The 22441-nt window shown below is 42.5% G+C and overlaps 1 protein-coding gene across 1 annotated transcript in view; it reads left to right on the top strand.

Annotated features, from left to right (window-relative positions):
* LOC126246160 (nephrin-like) overlaps positions 1–22441 on the top strand; it is a 115248-nt gene that overhangs the window by 9939 nt on the left and 82868 nt on the right. The window contains exon 2 of the mRNA XM_049948377.1: positions 9652–9849. Coding sequence (XP_049804334.1) covers positions 9652–9849 — 198 coding nt within the window. The remainder of the gene's footprint in view (positions 1–9651; positions 9850–22441) is intronic.

Here is a 22441-nt window from a genome sequence, read left to right as displayed (position 1 = left end):
TCAACTGGTTCTTCATATCCGGTAGCAGTGGCATAACCAAAGTACGACAAACGGGACACGTTGCCCTTGGGGGGGGGGGGGGGGGTACTTGCCGTGATGGCGCTGTTTTCTGATGGACTGGCATGTGGTTGAGCAACAGCTCCGTAGGACCTACCTCTCTCTTGTGTTTTATTTATTTTATTTACACGTCGAGTTGCTTAGGACCAAATTGATGAGCAAATCTCCAAATTCATGGAACGTGTCAGTACATGAAATTACAACATAAAAGTAATAACAGATAAAAATAAATGTTTATGAACCCGAAAAAACCCAGTCCATAGGTTTAAAAAAACGCAATCAACAATAAAATGAGAATCAGCTTAATTTTTCAAGGAACTCCTCGACAGAATAGAAGCATGACCCTTGAGGGAACTCTTCAGTTTCAATTTGAAAGCGCGTGGATAACTGCTAAGATTTTTGAATTCGAGTGGTAGCTTATTTAAAATGGATGCAGCAGTATACTGCACACCTTTTTCCACAAGAGTTAAGGAAGTCTGGTACAAATGCAGGTTTGATTTCTGCCGAGTATTAACCAAGTGAAAGCTGCTTATACTTGGGAATAAGCTAATATTGTTAACAATAAATAACAGTAATATATATATATATATATATATATATATATATATATATATATATATATATATATATATATATATATAAGTGGTGTAAGTTCACGAACCTTTTGTCGAGCCCTGTTCACGATTCTGGGTATTTTGACATTGGCCTCTCAATATATATATATATATATATATATATATATATATATATATATATATATATATATTGAGAGGCCAATGTCAAAATACCCAGAATCGTGAACAGGGCTCGACAAAAGGTTCGTGAACTTACACCACTTATAGCCCGAACCGCCGTTTCTGAGCCAAAAATATCCTTTAAGAATAGGAAGAGTTACCCCAAAATATAATACCATACGACATAAGTGAATTAAAATAAGCAAAGTAGATTAATTTTCGTGTCGAACGGTCACTCACTTCTGATACCGTTCGAATAGTAAAAATGGCAGTATTAAGTTTTTGAACAAGATCCTGAACATGGGCTTTCCATGACAGCTTACTATCTATCTGAAAACCCAGAAATTTTAACTGTTCAGTCTCACTAATAATATGCCCATTCTGTTAAATTAAAACGTCAAGTTTTTCTGAATTGTGTGTTAGAAACTGTAAAAACTGAGTCTTACTGTGATTTAGCGTTAATTAATTTTCTACAAGCCATGAACTTAGGTCATGTACAGAACTATTTGAAACCGAGCCATTGTTGCACACAGCATCCTTTACCGCCAAGCTAGCTAGTGTCTTCAGCAAACAGAAATGTTTTAGAGTTACCCGTAATACTAGAGGGCATATCATTTATATAAATAGGGAACAGGTGTGGCACCAACACTGATCCCTGGGGCACCCCCCACTTGACAGTACCCCACTCGGACTCCACAGCCATTCTCAAACTGTGAATAATGACCTTTTGCTGCCTATTGCTAAAGTAAGAGGTGAACCAATTGTGAGCTACTCCCCGTATTCTGTAATGATCCAACTTCTGGAGCAATATTTTGTGATCAACACAATCAAATGCCTTAGTCAAATAAAAAAAATGCCAAGCGTTCGAAACCTTTTGTTTAGCCCATTCAGTACCTCACAGAGAAAAGAAAATATAGCATTTTCAGTTGTTAAACGACTTCTAAAGCCGAACAGTATATTTGATAGCAAATCGTGTGGTATGAAATGATCAATTATCCTTGCATACACAGCCTTTTCAATAACTTTTGCAAAGACTGATGGCATAGAAATAGGTCTAAAATTATCTACATTATCCCTTTCTCCCTTTCTATAAAGCGGCTTTACTACTAAGTGCTTTAATCTGTCAGGAAACTGACCATTCCTAAAGGAAAAATTACAAATATGCCCAAATACAGGGCTGACATGTACAGCACAGTAATATTCTGCTAGGCACTCCATCATAACAATGAGAATCCTTAGTCTTCAGTGATTTAATTGTTGACTCAATCTCTCTCTTGTCTCTATCACAGAGGAATATATCAGACATGAATCTCGGAAATGCATTTTCCAAGAGAGTTATATAATTCCATGTGGAAACTAAATTTTTATTTAATTCACCACCAATGCGCAGAAAATTATTGTTAAATACTGTTGTTTTTAGTTGCCGTATGTATACGGTTTGAATTTATTCACAAATAATCATTGACAAAGGAATCATGTTACTGCTGCCAGCATTTCGACTTTCAACAGAGTGTTGATCAATGGTTTTAACTAATCATACTAAATAAGAATTAACTACGTGTCCCTTCTACTTAATACTTCGGATATATTTAAAACATGGTTCATTATAGTTGACAGATTGCATGTTTAGATGGTCTGTTTAGTTTGGAGTTTGGGATTGGAACGTTGAAGACTTCTTATTGACCAGGTAACTAGCAAGTTACAAATAGAGTTCTCTGGCCTAAGTTTCTCGACAATTAATGAAAACCGCGTACACCGATTTTGCTACATTGATGCATTCAAAAGCACCAACATAACTAGAGCGAATGGAAGGAGGGATAGAATGAGGACTAAACAAGAAATGTTGGAAGGCTGGCAGCGTCTGGGAGACGAAGGAGGTCGGTGGTAGAAAGGGGGGGGGGGGCGGAGGGTAGGAGAGGCCGCAAAATCGAAGATTGCGTCGTGCGCCAGTTATACCACCGGCAATTAGTACCGCTTTGTGAAATCCAAGTCCTTCGCACAGCACAGCATATAGGCGTAGTATTTCTATGTCTTCCGAACCGTTTGTTACATCCCGCCACTATTTACCGGGTGAAGTGGCGCAATTGTTAACACTGTAGATTTGCATTCGAGAGGACGACGGCTCAGATTCCCGTTCGGCCATCCAGATCTAGGTTTTACGTAATTTCCCTAAATCACCTAGAGCAAATACCTCGATAGTTACTTTGATAAGGGCTCGACCGATTTCTTTCCCCTTCCTCTCAAATCCCTCGTCGTATATGGGACGGTAACCTCTCATCTGAGAGGAGCCACTGCACCCAACGTCTTTAATTACGAGGAAGTGCTGAAAATAATTGCCGCCCAGTTTTTATCTGAAAACTCCTAAACATTTTTAATGAAAGAAGCGTCATTAACACTTCAAATATTTATTCTTCATATTTACTGCTCTACATAGTCACCCTGGCGACGAACACATTTCTCCCAACGAGAGACGAGATTGCTGATACCGTCACTGTAGAGTGTTTGACACGGTTGATGGAGCCACAACTCACCTGTTCCTGCACCGGTTCATCACTATCAAAGTCAAGTCCTCCAAGATGTTCTTTAAGTTCTGGAAACAGATCTAAATCGGATGGGATCAAGTAGAGACTTTATGGAGGATGATCGATGACAGGGAACCCAAGAAGTCCGATCGCTGCAAGATGTCGCTTCGCTTGCCTGTGGGCTGGCATTATCATTTTGAAGTTGAGGGTGCTCCATTTGTGGACGAACTCTCTGCATTCAGAACTCGATTGCAGCAAGCTGTCTCCCACGCACAGATGTATTTACCTTATCTACCACCATGTTACACGATGGAATTCGGAGCCGTCTAGAGGCAGAGGGTGGAAATATATAGACCAGAAGATTAAAGATGTAAGGGAGAGCCGGGAAAAGTGGCCAGGGCGGTCAAAGTGATAATTGGGATTATCACTTAACTCATTGTCCCTGGAGGGATCAGCCACCTTATAAAGTCTAAACTGTTTGCTATGTCGCTCCTTGGAGATAATTTTTGTTGATTTTAGTGACCCTGATGTAAGCTAAGTGGTCTGTATCTGTTTTTTTTATGGAGAGGGAATATGACACGTCTTTTTAATGAAATTGTGTTAAAAGAGCCTTATCTTGACTCCATAATCCTGCTTTAATTATTAAAACTTCGGTCATATTGTTAGAGGATACAAAGATTTTCTGGTAATGCATCAATGAAGGCAACGTGGGCATATCGGCGGTGGCTCCTGGCCACTCTGTGTAAGAGGAAAACGTAAAAGCAGCGGCCGAAGGAAGAGCTCCTGATAAGACTATCCTAGAAGCGGAAAATAAAGAAAGAGAGGAAAAAGGAAGTAAAAAGAAACAACAACGGAAAACAGCCGAAAGGAAGAAAGGCAGTAAAATGAAGAGTGCAGAGAGCAGGAAACTCAACCACAGTAGAGCTCTTTTTGACGACAACGACGAAGACGGAGACTGCTACTACTGCAGAGATAAATTCTCAAACTGGAGACCAGACGAGCAGCGGTTTAAGTGTCAGCAGTGCTCCCTCTGCGTCAACGAACTCTGTACTGCGGCTGAGGCACACAGTTTGGCTTTCGCCTGTGAAAAGTGTAATTTGAATAATGTTTCACAATAAAAGATATTGAAGTCTTTATTAAAACAGTTTTTTTCATCCCTTATTTTCGAGTTTAAATCAAAGTGACTGCTTTGTCGCTCATATAGGCAAAAGTTGCAGTGTTTCCAGTTTGTTAAAATTGAATTCTTTTAAGCACTTAATTTGATCCTAGGTTGATAAACCAATTCCATACTATATTACAATAGCTGTAGATTATAATCACTTATTTCTACACATTTCCGTCTATTGCTATTCACCTTAAAAAATAGGAATTCCTTAGGCTGGTCACTTTACCCATCTCTCCCCTACAATGAACATAATTTTTCGTTTCATTTAAAAAGCTTTAGAGTTTGCACATAAAAAAATTCGCATTTCTTTTGTGCGTTTTCGTTTTTATTGCATACACTTCAATCTCTATCTTCCCCAACTGCTTCCACCCATTACAGCTCCCTATAATACCTAGGAAGCTATTCATTCATGTCTTCACGTGCATCCTGTCATCCTGTCCCTTCTGATTGTTAGCGCTTTCCATACGTTACTCTCCTCACCTACTCCACCGGTAGCCTCTTGATTTCTTGTCAGTCTACCTAATTGTCAAAATAATTCTGTAGAACCGTATGTCAAACACTTCGATACTCTTCCCGTTTCCCCACAGTCCATAATTCATTCGAATTAAGGCCCCTATTTAATGCAAGAAGACGTGCTAATTCCAGTGTTCTGCTTCTCCACATTACCTTCGCTTTTTTCGGTTTACATCAGGTCCATAGTGTGTTTTCATTAGACATTAGTTCCCTCCAAATGTTTCTGTAGTTCTTCCTCACTTTGACTGGGAACAGCAGTGACATTAGCGAGTCATGTCATTGATATTCTTCCACACATAATTTTTACTTTTCTTATATATCCGTCACTGCTTCTTCCGTGTACTAGCATATGTTGAAGATAAGGGGCGAATGATTGTATCCCCATGATACAGTCTTTATTATTCTTGGCCTTCCATTCATATTTTACCTCTTTGTTCTTGTGCATATTTTATATTACTCGTCTTTCTCTACAGGTTATTATATACATAAAAAAAGTTGTGGATCACCTCGGTTCCCAGAACTCCTGAGGATAGACGTTGACTGTGGATATTGTATCACAGACATAGTCACTTTGACTGTCCAGATATGTCATTAAATGCGCCCAAAGATGTAAACAATCAGGCATGAGCAGCGCCTATTAGACGGATGGGGTCCGACAGCTGATCAGTTTGTCATTCCACCAGGAAGAAGGTACACGACTAGTGCTGTCTGTAGTTCAACCGTGCCCAGACGGTGAATACCACGGTTCGATCGCGTGCGCATTGTTACTTTGTGCCAGGAACGACTGTCAACAAGGGAAGTGTCCAGGCGTCTCGGAGTGAACCAAAGCGATGTTGTTCGGACATGGAAGACATACACAGAGACAGGAACTGTTGATTAAATGCCTCGCTCAGGCCGACCAAAGGCTACTACAGCAGTGGATGACCGCTACCTACGGATTATGGCTCGGAGGAACCCTAAAAGCAACGCCATCATGTTGAATAACGCTTTTCGTACAGCCACAGGGCGTTGTGTTACGACTCAAACTGTGCGCACTATGCTGCATGATACGCAACTTCACTCCCGATGTCAATGGCGAGGTCCATCTTTGCAACCACGACACCATGGGTGCGGCACTAATGGACAAAACAACATGCCGAATGGACCACTCAGGATTGGCATCACGTTCTCTTCACTGATGAATGTCGCATATGCCTCCAACCAGACAATCGTCGGAGATGTGTCTGAAGGAAACCCGGTCAGGCTGAACGCCTTAGACACACTGTCCAATGAGTATAGCAAGGTGGAGGTTCCCTGCTGTTTTGGGGTGGCATTATGTGGGGCCGACGTACGCCGATGGTGGTCGTGGAAGGCTCCGTAAGGGCTGTACGATACGTGAATGCCATCCCCCGACCGATAGTTCAACCATTTCGGCAGCATATTGTTCAGGCATTTGTCTTCATTGACGACAATTCGCGCCTGCATCGTGGACATCTTGTGAATGACTTTTTTGGATAACGACATCGCTCGACTAGAGTGGCCAGCATGTTCTCCAGACATGAACCCTATCGAACATACCTGGGATAGATTAAAAAGGGCTCTTTATGGAGCACGTAACCCACCAACCACTCTGATGGATCTATGCCCAGTCGCTGTTAAGGAGTGGGACAATCTGGACCAACAGTGCCTCGATGAAGTTGTAAATAGTATGCCACGACGAATACAGAAATGCATCAATGCAAGAGGACGTGCTACTAGGTGTTAGAGGTACCGCTGTGTTCAGCAACCTGGACCACCACTTCTGAAGGTCTCGCTGTATGGTGGTACAACATGCAACATGTGGTTTTCATGAGCAATAAATAGGGCAGAAATGATGTCTATTCCAATTTTTCTGTACAGGTTTTGAAACTCTCGGAACCGAGGTGATGGACAACTTTTTTATGTGTTTATTATTGTTCTGAGAATGACGAAGATGTAGCACGTTTTCGCGTTGTCGAACGCCTTTTTTAGTTCAAAAAATCCTATCCACGTGCCTTGTTTTTTTATAGACTTGTTTTCATTATCTGGCGAAACGTCAGAACTGTGTCTATGGTGCCTTTACCTTTCATGGAAACCTTATCGCCATTTAACTGAACCCCAATTTTCTTTTCCGTTGTACCATATATTAATCTTGCCAGAAATTTTGATTGACTTTATCTTTCCTAATGACAACATGTTCGTGATATAACAGATTGCCCAGTTTCTTTTTCATTATACCACATATTACTCTTGTCAGAAAGTCTTATACATAATCTGTTCAGTTCTTGTGTGTTACTTCTCGCATTACCTGTCCTTGATATCTTCGGGACGGAAAGATACTATTCCAAAAGTCCGATGGTATATCTCCAGTCTCACAGGTAAGAAAAACTTTAAAATTCATTTGATTGTCACTTGCCCCAAGGATTTCAGAAGTTCCGAATCAATGCTGTTCACGCCTTATTAAATGGCGTGCCTTTCAGACTTGAGTTAAACTCTGCGTCTAATACTGGATCCTTGTATCTTCGGTATCGGGTTCCATTTTTCATTCATCACGTCATCAGACAGTTCATCACCCTTATAGAGGCCATCATTCTGTTCTTTCCACCTATCCGAGCTCACCTCTGTGTTTAACAGTGAAATTACTCGTGTACTCTTGACGTTGACGCATTTTCTTTTAATTTTAGCAAAGGTTTTCTTGATTTTCGACAGTGTGATTCGGTAGTGGTGTTACAGACTTTCAGGGATTGTGGATACGGGTAAATGTATCAATATGGGGTAAGAGAACCTGGTCGGAAAAGGACCAAATCGAGAAGTCATAGTGCTAGCTCTGAGAATGGAATACATGTTCTAGTACTGTAGCTGCCAAGCCTTTAAGGTAGACAACGTTCCCTCAGCTACATAGAATATATTCGCATTTGCAAATATGGACAACCATCAGCTGTATAATGGAATGACGAAAGTGGAAAATTGTGCCGGACCGGGACTGGAACCAGGATTTCCCCCTTAGCCTATCCCAGAGCGCCCCGTGGCCACATCCACACCTACATACGTCGTCAAGCATGTGTTTATAGCCTGCACTAGTACATCCATTATGTATAATACAGTACAGGGGAGAAATTTTAACTAAAAGATGCTTTCCCGGTGTCGGCGGGTAGATACGATACTGTACAGCCTGTGCTGTTCAGAATAACGACATGCATGTATTGCGTCGTAGTTCGAAAAACACAGGCACTTCAATATCTTACTGTCAGAGGTGCTAGTGTAGGTCAAAACGAGAAAAAATTTCCGGCTATTTGAGCTCTAAACTGAATACCGTAAGAGCTATTGGCACTTGTTCAGTAGAAGATGTGTTTCAGGACAACGAAGATGAACCAGTGCTCATAGCTCGTAAGTTATGCATTTTAGAGCTCATATTTACTGGATTTTTTGTTTGTTTGAAAGCTACTTGTCGTATAATCTTAGCAACACCATCATCGGTACATGTATTCCACAGCCAGAGGTATCAGAACGGTTTTTGGTTATACCTTCCGACTCCGTCGTACCCCGATCAGTGATACCTATCTGAAACTGATGCATTTATTCTTCACTATCATCCCTGCAAGTTTGTAAAATTATCGCGGACTCGCCCTGTATGTGCTGAGTCAGTTCTTTTGACCAATATTTCTTTCCTGACTTCCTTACGTTTTTCCTGTAGCCATTTCGCCTTGGCTTCCCCGCTCTTCCTATCACTGGTTGACCCCAAAAGATGATGTCCGCTTGCTTAGCTGAGCAGTAACGTGTTTGCCTACCATGCAGAGGGCCCCGGCTCGATCCCTGGCCGGATTGGAGATTCTTTCCACTAGTGCACTGGGTGTTGTGTGGCCCTCACCATTATATGATCACCGCCGTGCAAGCGCCCATTGTCGCGTCACCTGAAACAAGACTTACAACCCGGCGGCCGAACTTCCGCGGATGAGGCCTCCGGGCCCTCAGTGCCACACGATCATTTCATTTCCGAAAAGACGATGCGTGAGCGATCAAGACGAGTTCAAACAACGGAAAATCGAGAATGGAATAATGAAAATATTATTGAAATGATAGACTGCTGTGTGTTGTGTGTTAAATCTTATGGGACTTAACTGCTAAGGTCATCAGTCCCTAAGCTTACACACTACTTAACCTAAATTATCCTAAGGACAAACACACACACCCATGCCCGAGGGAGGACTCGAACCCCTTCCGGGACCAGCCGCAACGTCCATGACTACAGCGCCTTAGAGATAGATTGCTACTCACTGTATAGTGGAGAAGTTGAGACACGCACAACAAAATGACTGCTAAACAAGTACCCAAATGGCGTCTTCTGAATTAGAGAAAATAAATACACAAACACACACACACACACACATATTCACGCAATGCAGCTGACACACACATGCCTACTGTCTCTTACTCGGCTTTGACCGAAAGGTTACTTGTTGAACAGTTGTTGTGTTGTGACTGTCTCCGACTTCTCCACTATGTAGTGAGTATCAATCTATCGTTCTCATAATACTGTCGTTATTTAATCAAGACGTGAATTTAAGTGATTTCGTTGTAACTAAGTGATGACGACTGGCACAGCAAGGGCCTGTTTCTGGTGCAGCCTACGGCCGCTGAGCAGTGTGGTGGTGGTGGTGTGCAGGTCGACCGCGGCCGCGTGTGTCCTGGTGGCTGGGCGGGCAGTCCCTGCAGTCCCGGCAGCAGCAGGCGTCCGGCCGGCGCGTCTCCAGCGTGGCGCGGCTGCCGCCCCTGGGCAGGCACCACCTGCTGCAGCAGCTGCTCTGCCGCGCCTCCAACCACCAGCAGCCGCTCACCGCCGCCGTCACCATCGACATGCTGCGTGAGTACCGCTCGGCGGGACCTAAACTAAAATGTAAGAGCACGCGATGATTAGTCAATCATCGGTTTCGGATGACATCACTCTAATACAGTGTGTAAGTAGGCTGTTCAGGTTTTTATGTTGGGTAACGTCACGTAACGCTCTGTATGAAAATCACTGACTGTGGTGTGTTCAGTCTATGGATGGTTGGCATTGTTGGAATATTCGCTGCTGTAGTGTTGGGCATTTGGATGTGAACAGTGCGTAGCGTTGCGCAGTTGGAGGTGAGGCGCCAGCAGTGGTGGATGTGGGGAGAGAGATGCCAGAGTTTTGAGAACGAACGATCAGAACGCGTGTCTGCCAGAAAGAGGAAATTTGTAAAGATGGATGTCATGAATTGATAGATATATATGTGATGACTTTTGAACATTATTAAGGTGAATACATTGTTTGTTCTCTATCAAAATCTTTCTTTTGCTAACTATGTCTATCTGTAGTTTGTGCCTTCAGTAGTTACAATCTTTTATTTAGCTGGTAATATTGGCGCTCAATGTATTGCAGTCGTTCGAGTAACGAAGATTTTTGTAAGTGATTCATGAAAAGTATAGGTTATTGTTAGTCAGGGCCATTCTTTTGTAGGGATTATTGAAAGTCAGATTGCGTTGTGCTAAAAATATTGTGTGTCAGTTTAGTGATGATCAGAATAAGTAAAGAGAGAAATGTCTGAATACGTTCAGTTTTACTCAGATGTCTTTGTCTCAAATAACGTAGAAGTTTACCAGCACAGTAATTCATAATTTTTCTAAGGGGACGTTTCAAGTGTAGCATGGCCTCATTTCAGCTAGGAAGATCCCACAAGTTCTTTTCAAGTGTGCCTACCAAGATGAAGCCTGCTTCAAGATTATACGCCGTAGAATAACCTAATTGCGGAGTTAGGGGAACGTAGATTGCTACGTTTTACGTGCTGTTGCAAATAATCCAACATTTTTTACTTTTTATTTTTTTAAATATTTTATTTTTTGCATTTTTTTAGTGGAACATTCAAGGTAGAGTAGAGTGCCTGAGTGTTCGTTTGATGCACGTGAAAAAATGGGTCTGAGCACTGTGCGACTTAACTTCTGAGGTCATCAGTCCCCTAGAACTTAGAACTACTTAAACCTAACTAACCTAAGGACATCACACACATCCACGCCCGAGGCAGGATTCGAACCTGCGACCGTAGCGGTCGCGCGCTTCCATTCTGTAGCGCCTAGAACCGCTCGGCCACCCTAGCCGGCTGCAAGTGACAAAAGCAGTTGTTGTCATCTTGGGAGACTTACCTCGAAGATGTAGAAGAAGGAGCACCACTACGTCACCGAGGATGTGGAAATACACTGAGGTGACAGAAGTCGTGGAGTAGCGATATGTACATATAGAGATGGCGGTAGTATCGCTTACACAAGGTATAAGGGCAGTGCATTGGCAGACCTGTCGTTTGTACTCAGATGATTCGTGTGAAAAGGTTTCCGACGTGATTACGGCCACACGATGGGAACTAAGAAGATTTGATCGCGGAATGGTAGCTGGAGTTGGACGCATGGGACATACCATTTCGCAAATCGTTAGGGAATTCAATATTCTGAAATCCACAATGCCAAGAGTGTGCCGCGAATACCAAATTTCAGGCATTACCTCTCACCACGAACAATGTAGCGCCCGATGGCCTTACCTAACGAACGAGAGTAGCGGCGTTTGCGAAGAGTTGTCAGTGCTAACAGGCAAAAAACACTGTGTGAAATAATCGCATAATAACCCAGGACAGGGCTCGTGACCATAACCGTTGGACCCTAGACTAGCGCACCTCAATATTATAGAATGTTCAGGTAAGTCCTGATTTCATTTGGTAAGATCTGATGGCAGGGCTCGAATGTGGCGCAGACTCACGAAGTCGTGGACCAGTGTCGTCAATAAGGCACTGGGCAAACTGCTGCTCGCTCTGCAACGTTATGAGATGGACTTACATGGAATAGAAGGGGTCCTCTTATCCAGCTGAACCGAACATTGACTAAAGGTGGACCATTTACAACCATTCATAGACTTCATGTTCCCAAAAATCGATGCACCCTGAGACTAGGCCAAAATTGTTCGCGATTGGTTGGAAGAACATTTTGGACGGTTCGAGTGAATGCATTTGACAACAAAATCACCCGGCATGAATCCCACCAAACGTTTATGGGATATAATCGAGAGGTCCGTTTGTACTCAAAATCCTGCACTACCTGCACTTCCGCTATTATGGGCGGCTGTAGACGCAGCGTGGCTCAATATCTCTGCAGGGGACGTCCAATGACTTGTTTAGTCGATGAGTGCATGCCACATCGAGTTGCTGCACTAGCCAGGCAAAAGGAGGTCCGACGCGATATTATTAGGTATCGCATGAACTTTGTCATCGGAGCACATATCCTGATTTACTGTTCCATCAAATTTCGGTCAACAACATGCTGCCACGATATTTCGACATAGAGTGTTCTTTTTATTTTTAAGCGTTAACTGGCGAAAGTCATTTGTGGTCTATTGTTTAAAATCCTGCCTTGGCATGTGTTGTGTACCCAGTTGTCACTGCGCATGCGCTGCTAGAGCGCTTCCGCGTCTGCTGCAGGTCTCCGCGCTGCTACGAGCGCCCTCTGTGGTGAAAACTCGCCTCATCGATATAAGAACGATCGAAGGTATCATTTTATATGTATTTCAGTTGTCGCTGAGCCCATACTATCGGAAGGACATGTGGAAGACAGTTTTATCTCTTGTCGTTACGTGACATAATTTTCTGATAAGAGCAGATCATTCCTCGTTTCTAGCATAGCGCTTAATTTCTTGTCTTTAATATCTTACGTCTGCTCTAGTTTGGAAAAAAAATATTCTGTCGCGAAAATGAGACGTATTTCTGTCGAGCCACAACACCGAAGTCGACAGAGAGTACTTAATGAACTGAGATTTCTTCCGTAACTTAAATGCATATTTTCATGTACAGTTACAGAAAATTCCAACGTTTCATTTCAGTTGCTATGACGATAACAACGGTGTCAGCGCGGCTTTATGGCGAGCGTCCGAGGATTTCTGCCTCCTATAAGGGTTTCCGCGAAATGCGCAATTCAATACCAGAATAACATTTTGTTACAACGAAGACCTGGAGGTGCTCTTCCCTACAACAAAATTTATCCAGCCAACATCCCTGGTGTTCTTAAGCGTTGCCACTGGGATAAATACAGTATTACTAAAATGAAGCACGAGAAATCACGTCTATTTGTACGTTATTTGTGAGGTTGACTTGGATAATTTGCAAATGTAAGTTACAAAATCTAGTTTACTGCGCACCAGTATCACATTGAAAAAAGACCATCACCGTACCAGGAATGGAGGGAAGTGTCCAATTTAAGCATGGGTCATAATTTTCTCTTCTCACAATCCTAAATATCACACATCCAATCTTAACACAAAATATGCAGTATCTGTACCATGTGAAGAGTAAATTATTTCGTGTTTCTGTCTTGCGATACTCACTGGTTTTCTTGAACTAATCTCACTTTTCCCATGAAACAATTCTACAAATAGTGTCAAACTTATAAACCTTTGTCATGTTTTAGCTGGATCTTTCACAAATAAGATTGAAGAACGTTACCGTAGAAAGTTTTTCAGTTCGAAATAGGACTGTTTTTGTGTCAAATATGAATTAATCTTAGTATTCTAATACATGTACAGGATGTTTCCGTAAGAGGGTGCGAAAATTTGACAGGACATATAGGATGCTCCACCGGAAAATTTGAGGTAGGGAACATGGGTTCGGAGAAGTCAGTTTAAGGAGATAAGGGGAATAAAATTACATTACTGTGTTCTTTTTCATTTACATTAGGTACAGTTAACTGCAAATACTGACGCAATGAATGTACGATTTATACTGTATCTTACAAAATGTGCTAAAATTGACGGCCATCAACCTCAGTGCAAGCATGACATTGGAACCCTAACAAATATTCCTGCTGTGTTTCAAATCACATCAGAGGCAGCCACAATTCTGGCAATCCGTATCCATTGGGGTCTCATACACATGTAACTTTTGATATCCCCATAGGAAAAAATCAAGGGGATTCAGATCAGATGACCTCGCAGGCCATTGAATAGTATCTCCACTTCCAATCCAGCGACCAGGAAATACAGCATTGAGCTGGTTGCGAACATCCAAGCCGAAATGAGACGGTGCACCGTCATGTTGTATCCACATCCCCTCACGAGCAGCCAAGGGTACGTTCTCCAACAACTCGGGTAGAACTCTTTGCACGAACTTCAAGTGCAGGTGGCCATACAGACGGCCAGCTGGACTTCCTAGTAATCAGGCTCTTCCTCCTTGTTTTTTGCAGGAAATAAAGAATGTATATGTAAATAAACAGAACAATACATGTGAGTTGTAAATAAGCTGGAAAACACTAATGACAGACAAACCGGTAGACAAGTTTACTTCATCACCTTAAGCTGGCTTCTCTGACAGCAGATCCGCAACCTCAAATTGTTCAGTGGAGCATTCTCTACGTCATGTTACATTTTTTCACGGTCTTATAGAAATATCCTGTATGTACCTCGTCGAAACGAAGAGTGTCGGTCGCTGATGCACTACTTTGGAAGATCTGCAAGAATATTGCTTGAGCGTGTTGGGCCCAAATGAGGAACTGTCACAGCATGTCGAGTGTTTACAAATATGTGTAACGCAGATAGTGGCACTCTTGTTCCACGTGTAAAAATCTATCAGAAATGCTGAAATACTTACGATGTACACTGGATGAGAGACACTGCATATTGCACGAAAATCTTCTTATAAAAGATAAAGAACCGGCTTCCAGAATGAAAACCACTTGTTCGCCCCTTACGTGTAATATCTGCAGACACACTACACGTAAAATCGGAGTATCAGCTAACACAAGGAGGCATGCAAATAAAAGTGTGTCCCAACCTTCACCCATGAAAAGACCTCGAATACAGGGCTGTGAGCAAAAATGTGGAGGCACAGAAAGCACAAGATATTACTATACCATACGATGTACGAAAACCATTGGAAAAACACCTTCCAGTCGTCTCGGAAAGGATAAATACAGGTCCTGTGTGGTTTTCAAGGGAATCTTACACCAGTCATCCTGCAAAATAGTGGCAGTGGGTAATGATGATGCAGACGAATGGCGATCACGTACTCTTCTATCATAGGAGACCACAGAGGCTCAATAATATTGAGGTTCGCTGACTGTGATGGCCAGGAGATATGCGATAAATTTATCATCGTTCTCGCAAAACCAGTCCTGCGAGCTGTGTGAAAAAAATGTGTCCTGTCGTTTTGGAACACAGCATCGCCACATGGCTTGGGACGCAGGGGTCTCGGCGAGACGTTGTAAAACTTTCTTCCATTGCGCCGTAGTCCAGGTTTTATGTGTTCGGTCGTTAGCGGCATTTACGTAAATGATGAGTGGTTTTTGAATTTCCGCTCTCCCTACAATTCTCTGCTTATGGAGCTCCCTCTGTGTTGTTTAGGTGCTGAAAGTGTTTGCGAGTGCGACATTCAGTCTGCAGTAAATTTTTCCTCTATCATCGTCTTATTTTTCGTCACAGTCATCTTTCGTGATCGTCTGTCGCGATCACTCAACACACACTTCCGTCCACGTTGTGTTTTTCCACTTCCCCTGTACGCGATATAAATCTTCGATATGGTGCCTCTCGAAACATCAAACACTTTGTCTAGTTGGGTTACGGAAGCCCTCAACATACGAGCACGTACAACTTGCCCACTTTCGAGTTTATTTATCTCCGGAATAATGGAATGGCTACTAATTGGACATCGTTCGGACCACGAGTGACACTTGAACCGTACTGAGGACATTGCACATATTCCGTTCTTGCTCAGATGTAACAGTGCAACATGCAGTCTTGGGTAATATCTGCTTTTATGTTTATGCATTTCGTCGATGTTCCCATATGTTTATTCATCCCCTGTATATTAATGTATTGTAAAATAAATACTATCCTCCACCACACACTTCGTACTGATACACGGAGTAATTTCACAGGCAATGATACTCAGCTCGGCTCCCCGAACACCAGCATTGTACTCAGAATGTTTTGCAACCAAATATTTCCTTACGTGTGGGAATATACTGTAAGTTAGAAGGATACGTTTTAGTGAGTAGGGTGAACGTTTTAACAATTTGTGCATAAAACGCACAATGAGACATGGCAGTGAATGATATTTCCCTATCCACCTTCACTTCCGAAAGCTTTATTATGTAATATCTTAAGTTGAGGAAGCGAATAACCTGTAGAAAATATCAGAATTAAATGCTTTTTAGATTTAACATTTTATTGATGCAATCCGTAACTAAATCTGACATTTGGTTCAAGAATTATATGAATTTTAATCGTGAGGTGCACCGGAAGTCAGGGAGGCGAGCGGTAGCCTTATTCGAACATTGTCATGGAAGCTAACGAACAGCGCCCATATGATATGCATGTACACTAAGTGGGTGCCGGAGAAGAGCGAACATTCTAGAAGCTTCGCGTAGGAATACTTCCGTCGAAACTAAAAAGTAAGGTGTACTATTAGTGGAAAGATGCTCCTTAGCAAATGAAAGCTAGGCCCGATCCGGCTCTCAAGGGTGGGGGAAACAAAATAGGCACTCCATAACAAACATGTTTTTAGTAGATAGTTTGATTGTAAAATTTTTGCAAGAAATGTCCGGGTGAGTATAAGTGTGGATTACCGGTGAGACTCAGAAAGGCGGCGTAGCTATAATTGTAGGAGAAGAGACGAATCACAGTCTGATAAAAAATTATAAACAAAGGTACGATCTTACTGTTCAAGGCAGATAGTGACGGATATTGGCTAAGGTCACACGATGTCGCTGATGGCAGCTCAGAATCAGTCATATAATGAACCTATCTGTTGACATCTTGTATATACGGGAATCCAGCCGGATATTCGCTTCGTTCTGGCACGATATTTCAACAGCGTGCCTCGCTGTCTTCTTCAGGTGCTACCTAGGAGTGGTCCTTGGGTCGATCGAGTCCAGTACTTATGCCTTGAAGGAGCTGGGCGTTCCGTCTTCGGTCCGCGCCGAGTCCAGTGTTCTCTCTGTGGTCCGCGCCCGCCAGACTCGGCTTCAATGGATCCCTCCAGTCGCGGATGTTCTGACTGCCGTCCGCGCTGGTTTTGGCCGTGCCCAACGGTTGTGGACGTCATGTGAAGTGTGTCAGACCCGATCTGAGATGTTGGGTACTCTGTCTCATTACTGATACTATGATTTCCACTTCTGTTTCGTGCTGGGCGCTCCATAATCGCCGGCCGCGGTGGTCTAGCGGTTCTGGCGCTGCAGTCCGGAACCGCGGGACTGCTACGGTCGCAGGTTCGAATCCTGCCTCGGGCATGGGTGTGTGTGATGTCCTTAGGTTAGTTAGGTTTAAGTAGTTCTAAGTTCTAGGGGACTTATGACCTAAGATGTTGAGTCCCATAGTGCTCAGAGCCATTTGAACCTTTTTTTTTTCGCTCCATAATCGGTTCGCGCCGTGTCGTGTGTTCCGTCTGCGGTCCGCGCCCGCCAGACGCGGCTGCATTGGCCCTCTCTGGTCGCCGGTGTTCCCTCCGCCGTCCGCGCCCGGCCTGTCCGTCTTCTGAAGTCGAGTTCATGCTCTGGGGTGTGTCAAATCGGGTCTCTAACGTTCGACACCTTGTCTCACGGCTGTTCTCTCGGTCTCCGCTTCTATTTCTTGTAGAATTCCTGAGTGTCCTGCGTTGAGTTTTAACAAGCTCAAGTGCTGGGTTTCAGGCAGTGCTGATTTGGTATCCCGAGTCACAGTTGATTAGGTTATCTGTGACCTTCATCTCAATGGCTTCTTTAATGACAGTGTCCCAAAATCTTGAGGTCTGTGTCACAATCTTGGTGGCATTGTAATCCACTGAGCGACCAAGTTCCAGACAATGCTCTGCTATGGCTGATTTAGTTGTCTGTCTGAGTCTGGTGTGCCTCTGGTGTTCTTTACACCTGATGCCCACAGTTCTGGTGGTCTGGCCAATGTATGACATCCCACACTGGCGTGGTATGTTGTAAATACCTGGCTTGCGTAGCCCCATTTCATCTTTTACATTCCCCAGCATAGCCCCAATTTTGGTGGGTGGGCAAAATATGCTCTTGATGTCATGTTTCTGGAGAACCCTGCTGATTTTGGCAGAGTTAGGTCCGGCTTATGGCAGGTATGCCATCTTCTTTGCCTCTTCTCGTTCTTCTTCTGGATCCTTTGGTTGATTGGCAGGTTGAAGTGCCTTCTGGATATCTCTAGTGGCGTACCCATTCCTGCTGAACACTGATCGTAAGTGTTCTAATTCTGTGGCCAAACTATCAGGATCTGACAGAGTTTGTGCTCTCTCGACAGAGCACCTGAAGAGGACAGCGAGGCATCCTGTTGAAATATCGTCCGAGAACGACGCAAATATCCAGCTCGATTCCCGAATATCGAATATGTCAACAGATTGCCGGGAAAGCATGAAGAATTACAACTTAACTGTTAGTTCGTCTGATATAACAGTATGTACGTGAATTTTATTGGTGCTCAGAAATTACATTTTTTAACTGTGACGAAACTACATGCATAGGCATGGTTAGATCACATGAACAAAGCTTGTGTCGTGCTATCACGTCACGTCGCACAGTGGCACTCGTAAGTACCGAAATATTCGTAGATGCCAGTCGCAATTCTGTATGGGAACTTCACAGTAGTGTACTAAACAGCTTCAGAACTTTACTGCTATTTTTCTTACGAAGTCACATCTCGCAAGGTATTTTATTTTATCTCCCACTGGGTCCCCTAGTTCGTAAAGGGTACGTTATGGAGAAGAGTACCTTGAATTGGTGACTTTTGTGAAGGCTTCGTGTACTCTGGTGTGATGAACATTTATGTTTGCTGGGAAACTGTTAGGGACGTGTAGTAACTTAGTTGGAGGACGCAGCGCCCCGACAATATAGCTTGTTTTTACCAACCGAATTGGGTATTTATTTTCTGGGCAACCACCCACGTACCAGGTCAATATTTAATTCAAAATATTGTACGAGTTACCAGCTAGAGAGCAACATCCGAACGAGTGCAGAAAAGGTAATAGAGGTGAGATTTGACGCCGGCCGCTGTGGGTGAACGGTTCTAGGCGCTTCAGTCTGGAACCGCGCTGCTGCAACGGTCGCCGGTTCGAATCCTGCCTCGGGCATGGATGTGTGTGATGTCCTTAGGTTAGCTAGGCTTAAGCAGTTCTAAGTCTAGGGGACTGATGACCTCAGATGTTAAGTCCCATAGTGCTCAGAGCCATTTGAACCATTTTTGAGATTTGACAGCCTGGAGCATCGCTGATTCAGAAATCATTAAGTGTGTCTACTATAGTGTTTAAAAAGCAAAATAAATGTCAGCTCTTGGTGGAACACATAGTTTCTTCGTTCTACGGAAAAGAGTTATTGAAAACGTCTTATGAAATAGTTTTTGAAGTACGGAGAACTAATACTATTCTTTAAAAATCTTTTTGATTTTTATAGAATTTCATTACTCTGCAGCATTATCATGGTATCGTCTCACAGATTAAAAATATGTGCTAGACATAACAATTTCACAGGCCACAGGTCTCACCAACTACGAGTGCCTGAGAGCTAAATATATAATACAACAAATTATGCAAGAAAACTGGCAGATTGAAGCTCTGGGTCTGGTTGGGAATTGTATCTGTGTATTTCTGTTTCTTTTTTTAGGCTTCCGTACCTCAGTCATCTCTTTTTTTTCTCCATTTTATGTCTGTCTGTCTGTCTGTGTGTCTGTCTATCCGACTGTTTCTTTCTCAGGAACGGTTAGACGTATCAAGTTGAAATTTGAATCACATGTTAAGGTCTGTGGTTCCTTGGTATTGTGTAAAGTTGAAGCTTCTGTCATAGGAGTCGAAAGGTACAGCCATTTATGTCACATGTTTTGATACTCGCAAACTCATTCATCAAAATCAATATGGTCCTTCCCGTTGACATAGAAGTATAAAATTTCGCAAGAAGCAAGGTTTCACATTACAACTAAAGAAAACTTGCTAAAATTGTTCATTTGTAATTATGTCTCCCGCAAGAAAACTTTTTTGTCATTTCTTATCCGACTGTGTCTCCATCCATCTGTTAAAAACCCCTTATTCTCGGGAACGGGTAAACGTAGAGAGGTGTAATAAATGTTAGCTTCTGAGTCAATGTAATCAAAACGCATGTCCACTTATGTTACATACTTTGATGCAGGCAAACTGATTCATGAAAGCCTGTAGCGTTCTTCCCCTTTTGCCTAGAATCATGAAATTTGGCAACAAACAACGATTCACTGTAAATGAAAAGGTAAAACCCGATAGTTGTGAACTTATGATTATATCAACCGAAAAGAAAACGTTTTCGTCATTTGCTATCCGATTGTCTCTTCGTCCATCTATTAAGACGGTTAAACTTGTCGAGCTGAAATTTATGTCAAATACTGATGTCTATGGTCCCTTGGCGGCGTAATAAACGTTATTTTCAAAGTCATTGCTTACAAAAGATACACCTATGCATGTCACATATTTTGATACAAGCGAACTGTCTTATTAAAAGCTACAGGGCTCTTCCCGTTGGCCTAGAGTCGTGAAATTTAGACAGATGCATGGTTTCACAGTACAAGTGAGAGAAAAATCCGAACATTGTGAATTAGTAATTATAACACAGGAGAAAAATATATTTTTTATCATTTATCTTACTGTGTATCTGTCTGTTCCTCCGCCCACCCGTCCGTCTGTCTATTATGACAGATTTTTCTCAGTAACAAGTTGAAATATATGTGACATACAGTCGTTTTGTGATGTACAAAATTGAGGCTTGTACGTCAGCCTACTCAAATGAAACGTCTATTTCAGTCACATATTTGATATTTTGCCACCATCGGTATCGATAAAAGGCAAAAATCGTCCATATTTTCGATTCCCGGGATGGATGAAATATCTACATACATATTTAAGTTTGTGCGGATCCCTTGACGCTCGAGTACTGCTCGTCACGAAGATCACAAATTTTTGGCGACTTTCATACCTGACTCGCAAGAAAATATTTATTCCTACTCCAGAAGAATAAGCAGTCTTTAAAAAAGGAAGAATAAGTAGTCTTTAAAAAACCGTCACCACTCTTGCCAAAAGTGATAGTTAGAAGTAAGTACGTAGTGAATTTAGATTCCAAATTGAGAATGCAACATCGAAATCTCGAGCACTGCATATACAGGATGGTCCATTGATAGTGAACGGGCCAAATATCTCACGAATTAGCATCAAACGAAAAAACTACAAAGAACGAAACTCGTCTAGCTTGAAGGGGGAAACCAGATGGCGCTATGGCTGGCTCGCTAGATGCCGCTGCCATAGGTCAAACGGATATCAACAACTTTTTTTTAAATAGGGATCCCCATTTTTATTACAAATTCGTGTAATACGTAAAGAAATATGAATGTTTTAGTTGGACCACTTTTTTCGCTTTGTGATAGATGGCGCTGTAATAGTCAAAAATGTATAAGTACGTGGTATCACGTAACATTCCGCCAGTGCGGACGGTATTTGCTTCGTGATACATTACCCTTGTTAAAATGGACCGGTTACCAATTGCGGAAAAGGTCGATATCGTGTTGATGTATGGCTATTGTGATTAAAATGCCCAACGGGCGTGTGCTATGTTTGCCGCTCGGTATTCTGGATGACAATCATCCGAGTCTCTTTACCGTTCGCCGGATATTTACTTTATTTAAGGAAACAGGAAGTGTTAGCCACATGTGAAACGTCAACCACGACCTGCAACAAATGATGAGGCCCAAGTAGGTGTTTTAGCTGCTGTCGCGGCTAATTCGCACAACACGTTCACCGTATCTGACGTCCCCGGATTTTTTTCTGTAGGGAAAGCTGAAGGATATTTACTATCGTGATTCACCGACAACACCTGACAACATGTGTCAGTGCATTGTCAATTCATGTGCGAACAGTACGGATGGCGAACTACTCGCTGTTGAGAGGAATGTCGTTACACGTATTGCCAAATGCTTTGAGGTTGACGGACATCATTTTGAGCATATATTGCATTAATGCAGTATTTGAAGGTAATCACGCTGTAACAGCATGCGTTCTCAGAAATAAATTCACAAATGTACATGTATCACATTGGAACAACTGAAATAAAATGTTGAAACGTACCTACGTCCTGTATTTTAATTTAAAAAAAAAACCTACATGTTACCAACTGTTCGTCTAAAATGGGAGCCATATGTTCGTGACTATTACAGCGCCATCTATCACAAAGCGAAAAAGTGGTCCAACTAAAACATTCATATTTCCTTACCTACTACACGAATGTGTAATAAAAATGGGGTTCCTATTTTTAAGAAACACCGCAGTTGATATCCGTTTAACCAATGACAGTGCCATCTAGCGGGCCAGCCATAGCGCCATCTGGTTTCTTCCTTCAAGCTAGACGAGATTCGTTCTTTGTAGATTTTTTGTTTGACGCTTATTTCGTGAGATATTTGGTCCGATCACGATGAA

Source organism: Schistocerca nitens, chromosome 1, assembly GCF_023898315.1.
Source record: "Schistocerca nitens isolate TAMUIC-IGC-003100 chromosome 1, iqSchNite1.1, whole genome shotgun sequence".
NCBI classification, from domain to species: domain Eukaryota; kingdom Metazoa; phylum Arthropoda; class Insecta; order Orthoptera; family Acrididae; genus Schistocerca; species Schistocerca nitens.
This window is presented reverse-complemented; position numbering and strand designations above follow the sequence as displayed.